Source organism: Falco biarmicus, chromosome 9 (assembly GCF_023638135.1).
Source record: "Falco biarmicus isolate bFalBia1 chromosome 9, bFalBia1.pri, whole genome shotgun sequence".
Classification (NCBI taxonomy): Eukaryota; Metazoa; Chordata; class Aves; order Falconiformes; family Falconidae; genus Falco; species Falco biarmicus.
Window position 1 is genome coordinate 40,763,977 of NC_079296.1, and position 14,502 is coordinate 40,778,478.

The window sequence follows — 14,502 nt, forward strand, 5'->3', positions numbered from 1 at the left end:
ACCTATTCAGTTGTAATCTGCAGTTTCTCATTATAGTGATAACACCACCTTTTGATAATAGTTCCCCTGTGCTCACTTATGGATGTACATTTCCTCTGACCTCAGCACCTACATTTGAAGCCATATATTTAAAGTACACCAACTTTTGAGTTTTGCAATGGGACTAAAAAAAAAGCATTTGTTTTCTTCAGGATCCGTAGAATGCTCAGGATTACTGAATACTCAGAGCTTCATTGTGGGCGCTGAGCACTTATTAAATCTTTTTAAAAGGTTTGACCCAAAATATCCAGGCTCCATTAGGTAGTTTAGAGTTGGTTACTCTTATATATTTGTGTAATGTGGCCCATCTAAGCTGCATTGTCATCAGGATCGCATGTTCTAGTACAGTACAGTGGGATGGTCTCAGAGTAACTGCCTTCGGTAGTGAATGCACTGTGGACAAAAGTTTAGGTTCAAGGGTAGGAAACTTAGCAAGTGTTTCTGCTTGATGTGCCAACTGCTGCCACCCGCTTTTCTGTCACTGGAACTAAAGGCAGTAGGAAACGGAGGAGAGAAAAAGAACTGTAATGGGCAAGTAAAGGATGGTCTTTCCCATTCCTAACAACATCCCCTCAGCAGATTCTCTCTTCTAGCCCTTTTACCTGATGTCTTTTATTTGACAGAAAGTTGTATAGTTTTCTGAGGTTTTAAGGATTTTAGATCTCAAGTTTCAAGTAGAAAAATAATGAGGTATCCAAAAAGTAAGAGTGTCAGTACATGTCATCTAGCAAGGCTGTATACTCCCCAGGCAGAGAGAAATGGACCTGATCTCATATAAACGTAGTTTTATCTTTTCTGTTTGTATTTGAAAATGATCAAGTAAAGGAGTAAAAGGTAAGGACAAATGTAAGTGAATGTTACTTCTAGAAAACTTGTAGAAGTGTAAAAAATAATTCAATATTTCTTCTAAAAAATCTTACTCAGTCTAAGGAAGTGAATTAGGAGGTAAAAAAATACTATGTGACTTTTCTTTAAAGTGCTGTAATTTGCTATCCCACATTTAACTCCACATGAAGAAATGTTCATTGTGTAAAAGAAACACCATCTTCCTGGCTTTCAAACTGTACTTTCTTGCAAATCAACAAATGTAATGAGGAAGCACATTACACAGTGAAAGTGGAATTTATAATTTCTTTAAATTCAGTAGGATTTCAAAGATTCAAGAGTCTTGGTGATACCTGAATTTGCATTTAGTATTCATGTGCCGCCTCTGAAGATTTTTACTTGTTGCTTCTAATTTACAGAGTGGACTGACGCCACTGCACCTGGCTGCTCAAGAGGATAGGGTCAACGTAGCAGAGGTTCTTGTTAACCAAGGAGCTGCTGTTGATGCACAGACGAAGGTACGAACACCACTGTGAACATGTATTATTTCCTTTCAGGGAGGCATGAGCCTGTAGACTGGACTAGTAATCGATTTCAGGGTGAAAGTGAAATAACAGCAGAGTAACATTCCTTGTAATAAATTGTAGAACATATTTCGAAAACTCATGATATATGAACTTGAATGTTTAGTGTTAAGTTCAGTCTTTGAGCAGTAAGCTTATTTCTTGCTAAATATTTAGATCAATATAGATTTAGATGGCATCCTGCTATTGTGTGTTCACTGAAGGTAAGTGGGATTGATCTGGGGTTTATGTAAGGAAACTTTCAGGAAAGCTTGAGCTTTCTCTGCAGAGATCCATGTAATCTTTTACCATACGCCTACTTTCATCTTCTTTTTGGTATTTTTTACGTTGCACATACTTTCCATTCAGCTGACAGTAGAAACAAAACACAGAACTGTTACTTAAACCATCTGTATTTACAGCAAAAGAAACAATGTAAATGTAGCATAGGCATTCCTGGCTGTTAACTGGGTAATACGTTTCCCCGTGGCTTAAGAGGCTTTATGAAATGAAGTAGTTTCCATGAGCTGATACTAAGTAGTCATCCACAGACATGACTCTGCAAGTAAAGCCATTGTTCATCTGTAGATATGACCCCCTACTCCTACAGTTTGACTCTGCCTTCATGACTGGATGCCTCTGAATTTCTAAGCCACTTTGTTTTGCAAAGCGTAGCGAGCAAAGCTATTTCATTAGAGGGGTGCATTCTAGGGAACTGACACTTTGTGTTGTCCCAAGTTCAGACTAGACCATTGTTCTCCTGGTGGTAAATGCCAGCCTGTCAGGTTGTCAGTGTTTCTCTGCTCTACCTTCAAAAATAATATTAGAGGTGAAACATTTAACTCTTGAGGACAAATTTGAAATTCTTCATCACTGTTATCTAATACGAAATACATATATGCCATGGTGGTCCATTTGCCTAAAAATAGTTTTGCCTGAAGCAAATATTTGGACTGCTAAATAAGAGACCTGGCCTTCCTTTTCTTATTTATTTTAAGAGCACTATCATGAGTAAATTCCAAGAGCCTGTGTACAAATGGTTTTATGCTCACTAATGGTGTGTACAGTGCTCATGATGACCTTAGTGTTGATTGCACTTACATTCTTCATGCATTGTCTAAATCTCAGAGTCATTCCTTTAGCTGGGTAAGAAATCACTTGTGATCAAATACTTGGAATGTAGCTGATGAAATCAGCTAAATGAATCAAGTCTCACAATTTGACCTGCACCCTTTGTGCAGAGTAGGAGCTTTCACAACTCTCTGCTAGGTGTATGCCACAAGTGAGGTGCTGTGCTTGCATCCCAGAAACGTCCAGGTGTGTCAGACTGTCCAGCAATGTTATCAGTCTGTCATCACACCGGCATCTTAGAAAGGGCTGAATCCATCATCATCTCTGGCTGCAGCTGAGCTAATTATAATCCATGGTGGAGGGAAAAGCCATTGTTATGTGATTTCTCTACTGTGTAATTCCAACCGTACCAGCTACTGATTTCAATTACATTATTCTGACATGAAACTGAAGTAGTTCTGCTGAAATCACAGGAGCTTCTCCAGCTTTATACTTTCCTAGCATATCTTCAGACTATATTTTACAGATGAATCGATCTGGGTTCTTAACATATTCTGCTAAATCAGCCAGCAGCAGATGAGATCTACCCTGGTTCAGTCTTTGCATGATTTCCTCAGATGTACGTGGTTGCCTTTCTGGTGATAGTTCCTACCTGGTTTTGGTTTCTGTAGCAAGACATTGCAGAACCAGCTCTTGTAACTTGGTCAGAGCTGAATCACCTTCCAGCCCACACAGCTTGTCTATGAACGCTTGCCTTTCTCCCACTCTTCCCTGTCCCACAAACAGCAAGCAGTCTAAGGAGACATTTACATTGACAGGTGCAGGCAGTCATGCATTCCCTTTGCCTGCTCTCCAGTGTCCAAATAGGATCTAGTTCTGGATTAGTGGCCTTTTAGTCACATTAGGATGGTGGAAACATCTGAGATACTGTCACAGCTGAGAGGCAGGGCATGTGCGCAGTTGCACAAGCTCTATATTGAACTTTAAGCCTGCCAGGTGGCAAGGTGGTGGAGCAGGCATGTCACTCTGTGGAGACACATGGAAAAGGGGCTTCAGCTTTTCATTCAGAGATTTCCTTTGGGTGGAGCTGAACTTCTTAATTGCATCTCTGAAGACTGAACTAGTCAGTAGGTCAAGCCATGCACAGGGGGGGAAAAAGCAGTCTTATTTGTCTACAGCATGAATCCTGTCATCAGTAATAGTCATATAATTTTAAATAAGCCAACAGCAAGTCCCTTGTCGTTCACCCTCATTCCACAGTTATGTAGGTAACTGGTACAAGTTACTAGTTACACAGTTATGTAGGTAACTAGTACAAGTTTCCCAGTACACATTTGCTTCCATGGGACTGCCCCATAGTTGTCAGACAGGGGGGCCAGAACCCATAGGTCAGACAAAGTCATGATGTACTGAAGCAGAACTACTTTGTGGTGTAACTAATCATATGCCTGGGAAATGGTGCGTTATTAATCCTGTAGACCTATTTGGTGAAGAACACTTGCAATGGCTTGTCCTCCTGCCTACCTTGCTAATTTTCTCTCTCTGCTGTAGGAGGACTGTCTGCTCCTCTGGAAGAAAGTTCCCACATCCCTTACAGGATTCTGTTAGAGTGAAGTGAGGTTGATGCTTATTCACTGGCTTCTGCAGAGTCCCACCTCCTGGGTTTGTGCAGCAGTGAGCCCTCCAGGCTCCACACAGTCAGCCACATGGAGGTTGTCTGCCAGATATCTACTCACTACTGCCATATAAGAAAAGTGCCAATGCAGTACCACGTATTTTAACATGGAATAGTTTCTAGATAAACTGATAATTGTCTTGGGTTCCTAAGGAAAGAGCTGAGAAGCTCTGAACTTCTGCAATGAAGGAGGTGTGTTATGCTGCAAGAACTACCATACCTTGACTCGTGTTCTACGCTTGTAAAATAGCAGCTCTGTAGTTACAGGCTCTCTTGTTTATATGGATTAACTGTTCTATGGGAATAAAAGGTCTGTGCATGCTGGCTTTAAAACCAGAGGCACTGGGGAGCAAGATACAGCAACAGCTGGGTTGCCTTCAGAAGCACTGCTGCTTTGCTTGCATGTTTGCACAATGCCATCCAGCATGTCCAGTTCAGATTCATCACTTCAGACATACAGTAACAGAGATGTGGCCACCTGTGTCTAAAAAGTTAGTGAAGCCACACAGCTGAGAGTGGTGTTATGTTGGGGATCTCTGCTACCAGTAGCATCACCACTAACCTTCTGTTTTCTTCTCTCCATTTCATATCCATACACATAATTTGCCTCAGTTAATTGTGATCTAGATGACTGTTCAGTAGTCCTTTTTTTTTTTTTTTTACTTTGTTTTTATTTTGTTTGGATTCTCTCCTTATCATATTCCTCATTTTCCCAGGTTAAGTAGGCATCGGTTATGTCACTCCAGCACAGTATCTGTCAATAGAGGGAGAACACTTGATATCTTAGGAGGTTATTCAACTTTTTGAGTAGGGACCAATGAGCTATCATATTCCACCTCTGGTACATGTTCTTTAATCATCATTTATATATAACTTACACTCCCTGTGAAAACATCTAGAGTTTGCTATTCTGGCACAATAGGAGTTCTTGCTCAGGTTCTGAGGGCCACAAACATGGTTGGGGTTTTTCAGGATTACATTAGAGGAGAAGATTGGGCAGAAAAACATTTTCTATCTTGATGATATAACAGGGAAGAAAAACATCCAATGCTACAGAAAATCTCTTGTGTGGGAGATGAGTTTATATGATTAATATCAGTTCTGGCTTTAAAACTTATGAACATTTTCAAAATTGCTCTCAGACCTGAACCATTGCAACTGTGGTTCTCTCTTGGGGTGATTTCCCTCCCAAGAAGTTTTTTTTCCTGAACTTTGTTGTAGAAAAAGGCATGAAAGGAAGGAATAGCTGCTGGGTTTGAAGTCCATTTATTGATGGTGCTATGGGATCCTTCTGGTTCTGCTGCATCAATTAACTAAATAGCCTCTAATCCCAGAGCTGCAGGAGTCTTAGTCAGCCCTGAAGAGTAAACACCACCAGTTTAGTGCACCCAGTGTTTGAGAGGCCACGAGGCTCCTCGTGCCCCTTGAAGATGAGATTTTATTATGGTTTTAAGTCTAGCCATATTAATCTGAGCTCCAAGTGATAAGGCACAGAAAACACTGTATTTTAATATGCAAGAAGCAAATAATAGAATGGTGGAAAAGTAGCAACACTAAAATGCACTTCAGATGGTGAAGCTTCGAAGCTGCTTCCATTTAGAAAGCTTTAAAAACTGAATTTAGCATTCACAGAAGGCATGTTAGTGTGCTTCTGCAAAGGCAGCAGTTTTTGTCCATTCTGACATTACATTTGTGTGTCTGAATTTATGCATGTTAAAGAGTTTTCGAAGCTGAAACTGTGTTATGCAGTATCATGCCTGATACAAGGAATACTCATAATACTGGGAATTAAAAACCAATCTGAAGCTATGACTGTGAGCAGATACTCCTCTGGTGGTCATGTGTAAAAGCTATACTGGTACATATGATGTTGCTTTTATTGTAGGGCTTTTTTGCTGGGAGTTGGCATGGCTAAATACTATTTCATGGCTCAGCAGGTCTCCACATGTCATTTTTCAACTGTTTATCCTATTGGATAGTGTTATTGTTGGGTACAGTGTTACTGTGATGGGCTGGCAAAGGAAGACTGGTAAGATGGAAGTGCTGTTTCAGCCAGGGATGAAGGAGCAGATTTTGGAGCTTTGATCTCAGTGAAGGTTATTTTAGTCAAACAGATGCTACACTTGGTGTTGGGCCTCTGATGGGGGAATTGATGGTCTCACAGTCCCTGGTTGACAACTGTCTGGCAAACAAAGGCGGCCTTAAACTGTCTTTTGTTCCTAAAACTGTAGTATTGACAGGAAATAATGGTGACTGAGAGGTCACGATTGTTTTTTGCAGGTTGAGCTGGGGCTTTTATTTCAGATTTATTCAGCGAGATTTGTTCAGGTCTGCCTGCCTTGTTCTGACAGGAGCCCCATACCAGCCTGAGTGCTACAACAGTTCATAACAGCAATCCAATTTTTCCATTGGAATATCTAATTTTCAGATGCAGAAAGAAATAGGAAGGAAGCAGGGTGGTTGTTGGGAAGTGCTATCAAGAAAAGTAATTTTAATATAGAATGAACGCTCAAATACAATGTCTTCAGTATATCTTCATGGTACATTATATCTCTCTCCTTGGCTCTTGGTACATGCTCCGTTGTTACCAAGACATTTGTGTGGAAATTTCTAGGCTAATAGTGCGCAATAATTAATGTTTGCAAGATACTGCAACATGTTAGCCCCCGATTCAGCAAAGCAGTGAAGTGTGTATGTACACATAAGTTTGTCCATATCATTTGATCAAGGCTGGATGGCTTCGTGATCTTTGGATCTAGAGCATTTTCTAGCCTTAAGAACAATAATACTGTAGCTTCATTGTCTGACATTTACAGCAGAAAAACAAAAACAGAGCAGCTTGAGAGTCAGCATGACTAGAAAGATGCAGTAATTCAAGCTGTTAAGATTGATGGTTATTGCTGGTGGAGGATATTAAAGTAATTCACTGACATTATAGATAAGGCTTGTGATAATTTCCCTCAAAAGAATTGAAGGGCAAGACAAGAAGGGATGCCTTGTGTTTGTGTTTTCCATTAGAATTGAAAAGTTCAGTATCTCTGATTTTTTTTTTTTCCCTTATTCTTGTGGCTGTTGATAAGCCTTTCCCAGCTGCTAACTCCCATATTGCTGCTCATTCTTCAAAACAGCTAGAAGCAGCATGGCAGCTGACTGCCAGAAGGTGATGCGCTTTAGAGCTGCATTAAACAAAAGCCTCGATTTTCTTGGAAGTAACTTTTTTAATATTAGGATGCCTACTAAGTCCCTTGGCACTTTGCCAGTAAACATAACTGAACCTGAACTGCTGTGTAGAAATATATGTAATTGTGGGGCTGGGTTTTTCTGATTGTTGGGTGAGGGTTCGTAATTATTAGTAGCTTTTGAAGCAAAATATTGTAGCCTCCTGGACAGGTTTCTGTAGAGAATGAAAGTAACAAGCTCAAGTATCCATGAGAATCACTACTTTTATAATCAATTTGGTTGTGTAATTGCAGAATTTGCCAGTTGAAGTGTTTCAGAAAAGTTAACAGAGTATCTGTTTTCCGCGAGGATGTTGGGATACAAATATAAATGTCATACCTTTCTGAGCTAAAGCTAGAAACAGGTAAATGAAGGAATCTGTACTGTAGATGAGAAGCAAAGGATAACCTTTCCAGGTCTCAGGCATTAGAAGGGCATTTTGCCAAATAGTTTTATTTTGCACAGTGCCTTCACTACAAACATTGCTGACTGTAAACATGAAAGATGTCCCCGGTTGCTGATGAGGTCTAACATACCCGGTGAGATGTGACCCACCATGTCAGACCTCTGTCAATCTGCTGTCAGTGACAGTGTGCTGCATCAGGCACTGCCTCGTTAACCACGACATGACGTGAGATGACCACAGGGTATAGCAAACCTAAAGGAAAGCTCCCAGGCCCCTCCAAGGAGTTCAGACGGGAAACTGGTATTTTGCCACCAGGCTAGCAGGTGCCCACATCACGACTCAGGACGGGTGTGATGCCTGTAGCAGAGAAGCTGGCTTTCGGTGCATGTGCCTCCAGCTGCTGCACCCAGCCAGGCCAGCAGCATGGAGACCTTGAGAGGGAGCTTCCTTCAGCTTCAGCCCTGGCACACCCAGAGCTGTAGCAGGGAGAATAGTGACCGTGTCACCATGGAAATGACATGCTTTCTACCATACATTTGGAGGCGAAAGAGGAAAAGTTTTCACTTAGTCTCTCGTTTAAATAGTAGGCTGGTCAGGGGTGGCAAAGTCCATAATTACTCCTCTAGGCATTTATGAAGGTACCACATGTAAAACTTTGTATATACCATCTATAGCAGGAAATTGATGATGTACTGCAGTATATATCGGGGGGGTGATAGCTCCTTCTTCAGTATTCATTGTTACAGGATGGAGAGAGGAGCCTTTAGAGATCACTTCAAAGGGAAAGTTGAGATCAGATGCCCTTGCCTTTCTGATACTCTCCAGATTTTAAGATTTTAGGGTTATTAGCAGGGGGTTCTCAGCAGGTGGCCCTTTGGATTTCATCTCCCCATTTGGTTTTATGATGTCTGATTTTTATTGACCTTGCAGGTCATGTTAAGATGCCTGTATTTTGAAGGGGGAGAAGGGAATTAAGTTCTTGTGTGAGGAGGTTTCACAGCATTCTTTTTTAAACTGATGTTTTGATAGTTTAGCCATGGCTTTTGAACGTGTAGGAGCAGGGACCACAGAAGCTGCATTTGAGGTACGTGGCTGTGAGCATGCTCAGCATTCTCCTGAAGACTCTGGCCAGTTTAGGGAGCCCTATCGGATTCAGACCCCAGGCCCTGCTAGGAAGCTATTAAGCCAACCCTAAACTAACAGTAACTGTAAGATGAGGTCCAAGTGTTCAGTTCACAGTGATTACGTTTTAGCTAGCGCTCAAGCCTTTACCATTGTGCACAACTATTCTGTGGGAAAAGTTCCTTGTAGTCATCTGTTATCTGATCCAATGTTCATATAAGTCAACAGAAAGTTTAATTCTGCTGATGCCAATGGAATGTGGATCCAGTGCTGTTTCTTGCACTGATTAACTCATCCTGGTTGTCAAAACTAACAGTTTCTTTAGATAGCAAAAGGTACATAATTAACTGAAGAAAAAACACACACTAATTTAAAGTAACTGGCATAGCTATTGTCTCCTAGCATGTGTTAATATAAGTGAAAGTAGGCAATCTTGTGTGAAGTAGGGTCAGAGCCAGAGTGACATGAAGAAAATGGTGTGTCTAAAGCCATGGACACTTCAAACTTCCCTCTACTGGAAACAGTTCACCTTTGAGGCTTTCTTTTTCTTTCTTACTTCTGAGCAGGTTTGACCTCATGGTTTGAACATGTGGTGTAGTGCTAGCTCCTGAGCCCCAGGCTGACCTTGGACTTGCCTCCTTAGTGCTTTTGAGCAAGTTGTCTAACCTGGCCACACCTCACAGACATGGATGTACAAATGAAGGATGACAGGCTTCAGCTTTTAACACCCTGTGTGCCTCTACCTCTTGGGCACCAGGCTTCTCTTCTCAGAGCGGGAAAGTAAAGGCACTTTTTCATCTTTAATCATTGATGAGAACAGCAGGAGCCTAATCGATACAAGACCAGCCCACCTTTAAGTGTTTCTGCCCACAAAGTTGGCTTTTGGATCTAGTTCCAGCTTGCTCAATACCAAACAATGCATTTTCCTTCTGGCCACGTGGCTCCTTTGGGCTCTACCAGCAGCCAAGACGTGCATCGTGGCCATGCTTCCCCATGTTATAACTGACCTTTCTGCCACTGAAATTAATGATTTCAAACAGCGTCACCTCTTACCCTTTTACGGAAGGCAGAATTCTTTTACATCAACAGCAATGCATGTTTGCAGTGTGTTTTACCATGTGTTTAGTGTATTTGTGTTGCTCGTTATCAGATATGATTTTTACAGCCTAGTAATTGATTTTTCCATGAAAACTGGTAATGGAACATAGGTCCAGTACTGCACTGAAAGTCCCACAGAGTAGCAAAAGGGCATTACACTGGCAGTGTCGTTTCATCCTGCTTGCAAAATAGTGAAGCCCCATGTGAACACTGGCTAAGATGACCTTTCTGGCATCTCAGAGCCCATCAAGTGGGCCCATGAAACCTGACCTTTAAAGGGGCCAGGAATTCCAATGACTCACCTCAGGAGAGCGGGAGGCCCATTAATCAATCTATGTGAGCCAAGCAAAGCATCTGCTGGAAAGTCATCAAGCTATTAGTGTGAGGAGGGGGAGGTTTGGGGGAAAGTGGACTGTCTCCATGCAATGGAGAAAAATAGCAAGTGTCTGTCCTGTTTAGAGGAAGCCATCTCCTAAACTGTATGTTAGTGAGTGCTTTGATTGTCTAGAGCTTAATGATGGTGACAATAGGGTTGAGTGTTTACGGGCAAGAATCAGGTGGCCTGGTGCAAAAGGACCTGGTGGTGTTGGTCAACAGCTGCCTGAACATGAGCCAGCAGTGTGCTCAGGTGGCCAAGAAGGTCAACAGCACCCTGGCTTGTATCCAAAACAGTGTGGCCAGCAGGACAAGGGAAGTGATTATCCCCTGTACTTGGCACTGATGAGGCCACATCTCAAATACTGTGTTCGGTTTGGGCCTCTCACTACAAGAAAGACACTGAGGTGGTGCTGGAGTGTGTCCAGAGAAGGGCAAGGAAGCTGGTGAAGGGGCTGCAGCTCAAGTCTGATGAGGGGCAGCTGAGGGAACTGGGATTATTTAGCCTGGAGAAGTGGAGGCTCAGGGGGGGCTTTATTGCTCTCTACAACTACCTGAAAGGAGCTTGTAGAGAGGTGAGTGTTAGTCTCTTCTCCCAGATAATAAGCAATAGGACAAGAGGAAATGGTCTCAAGTTGCACCAGGAGAGGTTTAGATTGGATATTGGGAAAAGTTTCCTCACTGAACGGCTGCCCAGGGAAGTGGTGGGTTTGCAAACCTTGGAGGTATTTAAAAGACACATAGGTGTGGCACTTAGGGACCTGGGATTCGATGATGTTAAGAGATCTTTTCCAACCTAAACGATTCTATGATTTTATGAAAAAGGTGAGCTCTGCCCCAGAGACCTGATAATCTGACCATTGGAGAGAAAGGCAAATCTTTAACCAACATGGCATGTGTTGAAGATTACAGAAACACAAGGCATTCAGAGATGTTCACAGAGAACAGGACTTGAATTAACATTGATGAGAAGTTTGGTTTTTTCCCAGGGTTGGAGGATTTTCCACATAGGCCAAAGAAATAAAGCTTAACAGTATTTTTGCTGTTTCATGTCTGGGTTTGTTGTTTTTTGGGGTTCTTTTTGTCCTGGGAGATGTGGGGTATTCACATTTACTAATTGCTTATGTTCATTCTAGATGGGATACACCCCTTTGCATGTTGGCTGCCACTACGGAAACATAAAAATTGTTAACTTCCTTCTGCAACACTCTGCAAAAGTTAATGCCAAAACGAAGGTGAGTTTTCTATCTCTGCCTCACTTACTCTGTGGAGGTGGCTTGTGCGCTGTGCCCACTGCAGCCTTTTCCTTTCCCTGTGCCTGCAGAACGGGTACACGCCGCTGCACCAGGCTGCACAGCAGGGGCACACCCACATCATCAACGTTCTGCTCCAGCATGGCGCGGCACCCAACGAACTCACTGTGGTAAGTGCAGAGGGACCACCGCCAGGCTGCTGCTTTTCCCTCAGGTCAGTTGTCCCACCCCGTGTAAAGCATTTGAGCAAGGGAAATGTAAAAAAACTGTGTGTGGTGGGAGAGGAAAAGAGCAGAGGAAGCCTGCTGCCATCACCCCCTTGTCCTCTATGCCATCACCTTTTCCAAAACTAGAATAGCAGACATCTGAAAATATTTTCATTTTCATACCGTTTCTGTAAAGAGTTAAAAACTTAGTTATATATCCTACTATCCAAAATACATTTGTCTCAATTACCAGCATAAAAACATTGATTTGGCCTTTATTGTGCATTCTTCTACAGTTAATTAGCAGCTTCTATGCTTCTCCTTGTTAACATTCAACTTTTGTTATAAATATTTGAATTGCTAGAATGGAAACACTGCCCTCGCCATTGCTAAGCGACTTGGCTACATTTCAGTTGTTGACACATTGAAGGTGGTGACAGAAGAGACCATGACTACAATTGTAAGTACAGATTAGTTCAGCAGTGAATGGAAGAATTTTTCCTCAGCCAGTGTATTCAGCTTTGTTTTGTTGTCTACTGAGATTCCAGTTTAAGTTCCATCCATTTCCTTTTAGCAGTATAAAGTGGATATTACGTCAAACATGAGCAACGTATTTTTAAGGTAGTAGACACTGTTAGAACGTATGCAGAAAGAGTACCAACTGAGCACAGAATGGGCAGTGTAAATGACTGCTTATAGCTGTGATGTTTTTCCACGCATCTTGTTTAGGGCACAAACCACACAAATACGGGCTGGTTTGTAGTTGAAAAGACATTCCTGCAGACTTGTGTAAACAGAGGCCGCTTCTGCCTTTTGAGAGGGTTTGCCAAGGGACTGAAGTATAATGGCTTGTATTTGGCCTAAGAGAACCTATTCCAATCTAAAAAGTGGTTGGAATTTACTTAAAAGCACCTCATTGCATAATTTCTGGCATCTTTCAAAAGGTGCTGAAAGGCTGTCTTCTGCAAGCAGCCACAGCCAGCTCCTGCAGCCCCAGCTACCCATTCACCGACACATACATGAAATCCAGCTCATCTGTCTTGCCTCTCAGGAAGGCTTATTGCAGCATTAGGCAGGAGATATTAACTGGACCAGCAAAGGTCAAATATTACCTGCTATCAGAAAAACGCTGATTCACAGAATCCAAGACAATTCTCAGAAAGATCTTTTGTTCACTAATATTTTGCCAAATTGCTCTATGGAGAAAACAGTTTTGTGAGGTGAGGATCCTCCATGCACCACCAGAGTAGTAAAGCAAAAATTGGGATCAAAGAACATAAATTCAGAGCATTGGCTCCAAATCTACTTTTTCTTTTCTGTAACTTCTTTTTCTAATCAAAAAGAGAAGTATGTGCACATATGTATTTTTAGGTGTACCAGAGATGGAAAATAGTAACTGTGTTCCATGTTTTGTCAACACCCCTGTGTGCGGTCTTTTGGTGCAAGCAGGTGGTTGCAATATGATGAGCATTTGGGATGACAGAGAGATTTTAACTCTGCAACTGCATGTGCCTCTTCTTCCTGTGACTTTCCTGGCTGTGGTCTAGAATATAGTACCTTACAGAAAATCCACCACACAAAAGACAAATCTCAGAACAATGAAGTATAAAGGAATATGCCAGAAAATTATCATGTTTTCTTACAGGTTTCTCTAGGTTTTCTCAGGAACACATTTCTCCCTAGAAAGATTCCAGAATAGTTTTCCACAACCTGAAAAATTTGATGGAGGTTATATGGGCATAAATGTGAATGATTTCCTAGTACACAACCAGGTAGCTACAGGAATAGTAAAACCACATTTTTATGCCAAGAACCCTGATATCACAAAGTCATTCTTAGCTTGCAGAACCAAAACACCGGGGGAATTTGTGCTGCATAACATAAGTGACGGATCATTTATGTGCTGTAGAAGAAGAGTAGAGAGATGGTGGGTCAGGCTGTGAATTGCACTAGATGTTAGATGCTGAAAGACCTATACTACCCCAAATACCTACTCTGAAGCCCAGAAATCATGTCCATGAAAATCATAATATGCTGCTTATCAGTCACAAGTGTGTAATTGTCAGTCTTTGGAAGTCTGTGACATGAAAACTGAGTTACAGCTGAGGGTCTTAAAAGCGCAGTTTGACTGCTGAGACTTATTTTTTGAGGCTTGGGGCTGAACAACTCCCAGAAGTAAATTTAATGAAACCAGGGATGAACATAGCTAATTTTACTATAATTTTGCCCAAACATAGATAATAACATCCAGTAGTACTTGAAAAAGAAGTCCTGTGATATTGCTAGTTTAACAGCAGTGTGTTAAAAAGTTTTACAATTCCCACAAAATGAAACAAGTGTGAAGCTTTTTATAAGTTCTGTGATGTTTGAGTATGCAGGAGCTCTTCTGCCTGTATCAAGTGATGGCAGTAGCCCCAGAAACACGAACTGCCAAATAAGTGTTCATGACACCAGACAGAAATGGAAATATTTTAAAATAAATGAAAATGGAAAAGTTAGTTTGTTCTCCTGAACTTGTTAATGATTTCTTATTTGTGTATGAAGGGTGAGAAGTGATGTTTGCTAAAGATAATAAAATACAAAACCCCCATAAGGATAGGAGTGATTTTTGGTATGGGGTTTGGGGATTTTTTGTGGGGTTTTTTTGTTT

The 14,502-nt window shown here is 41.6% G+C and overlaps 1 protein-coding gene across 18 annotated transcripts in view; it reads left to right on the forward strand.

Moving 5' to 3' along the window:
* ANK3 (ankyrin 3) overlaps positions 1-14,502 on the forward strand; it is a 374,228-nt gene that overhangs the window by 277,562 nt on the left and 82,164 nt on the right. For all 18 annotated transcript variants that reach the window (XM_056352830.1, XM_056352835.1, XM_056352839.1 and 15 more), the window contains 4 exons: positions 1,284-1,382; positions 11,530-11,628; positions 11,718-11,816; positions 12,217-12,312. In XM_056352830.1, coding sequence (XP_056208805.1) covers positions 1,284-1,382; positions 11,530-11,628; positions 11,718-11,816; positions 12,217-12,312 — 393 coding nt within the window. The remainder of the gene's footprint in view (positions 1-1,283; positions 1,383-11,529; positions 11,629-11,717; positions 11,817-12,216; positions 12,313-14,502) is intronic.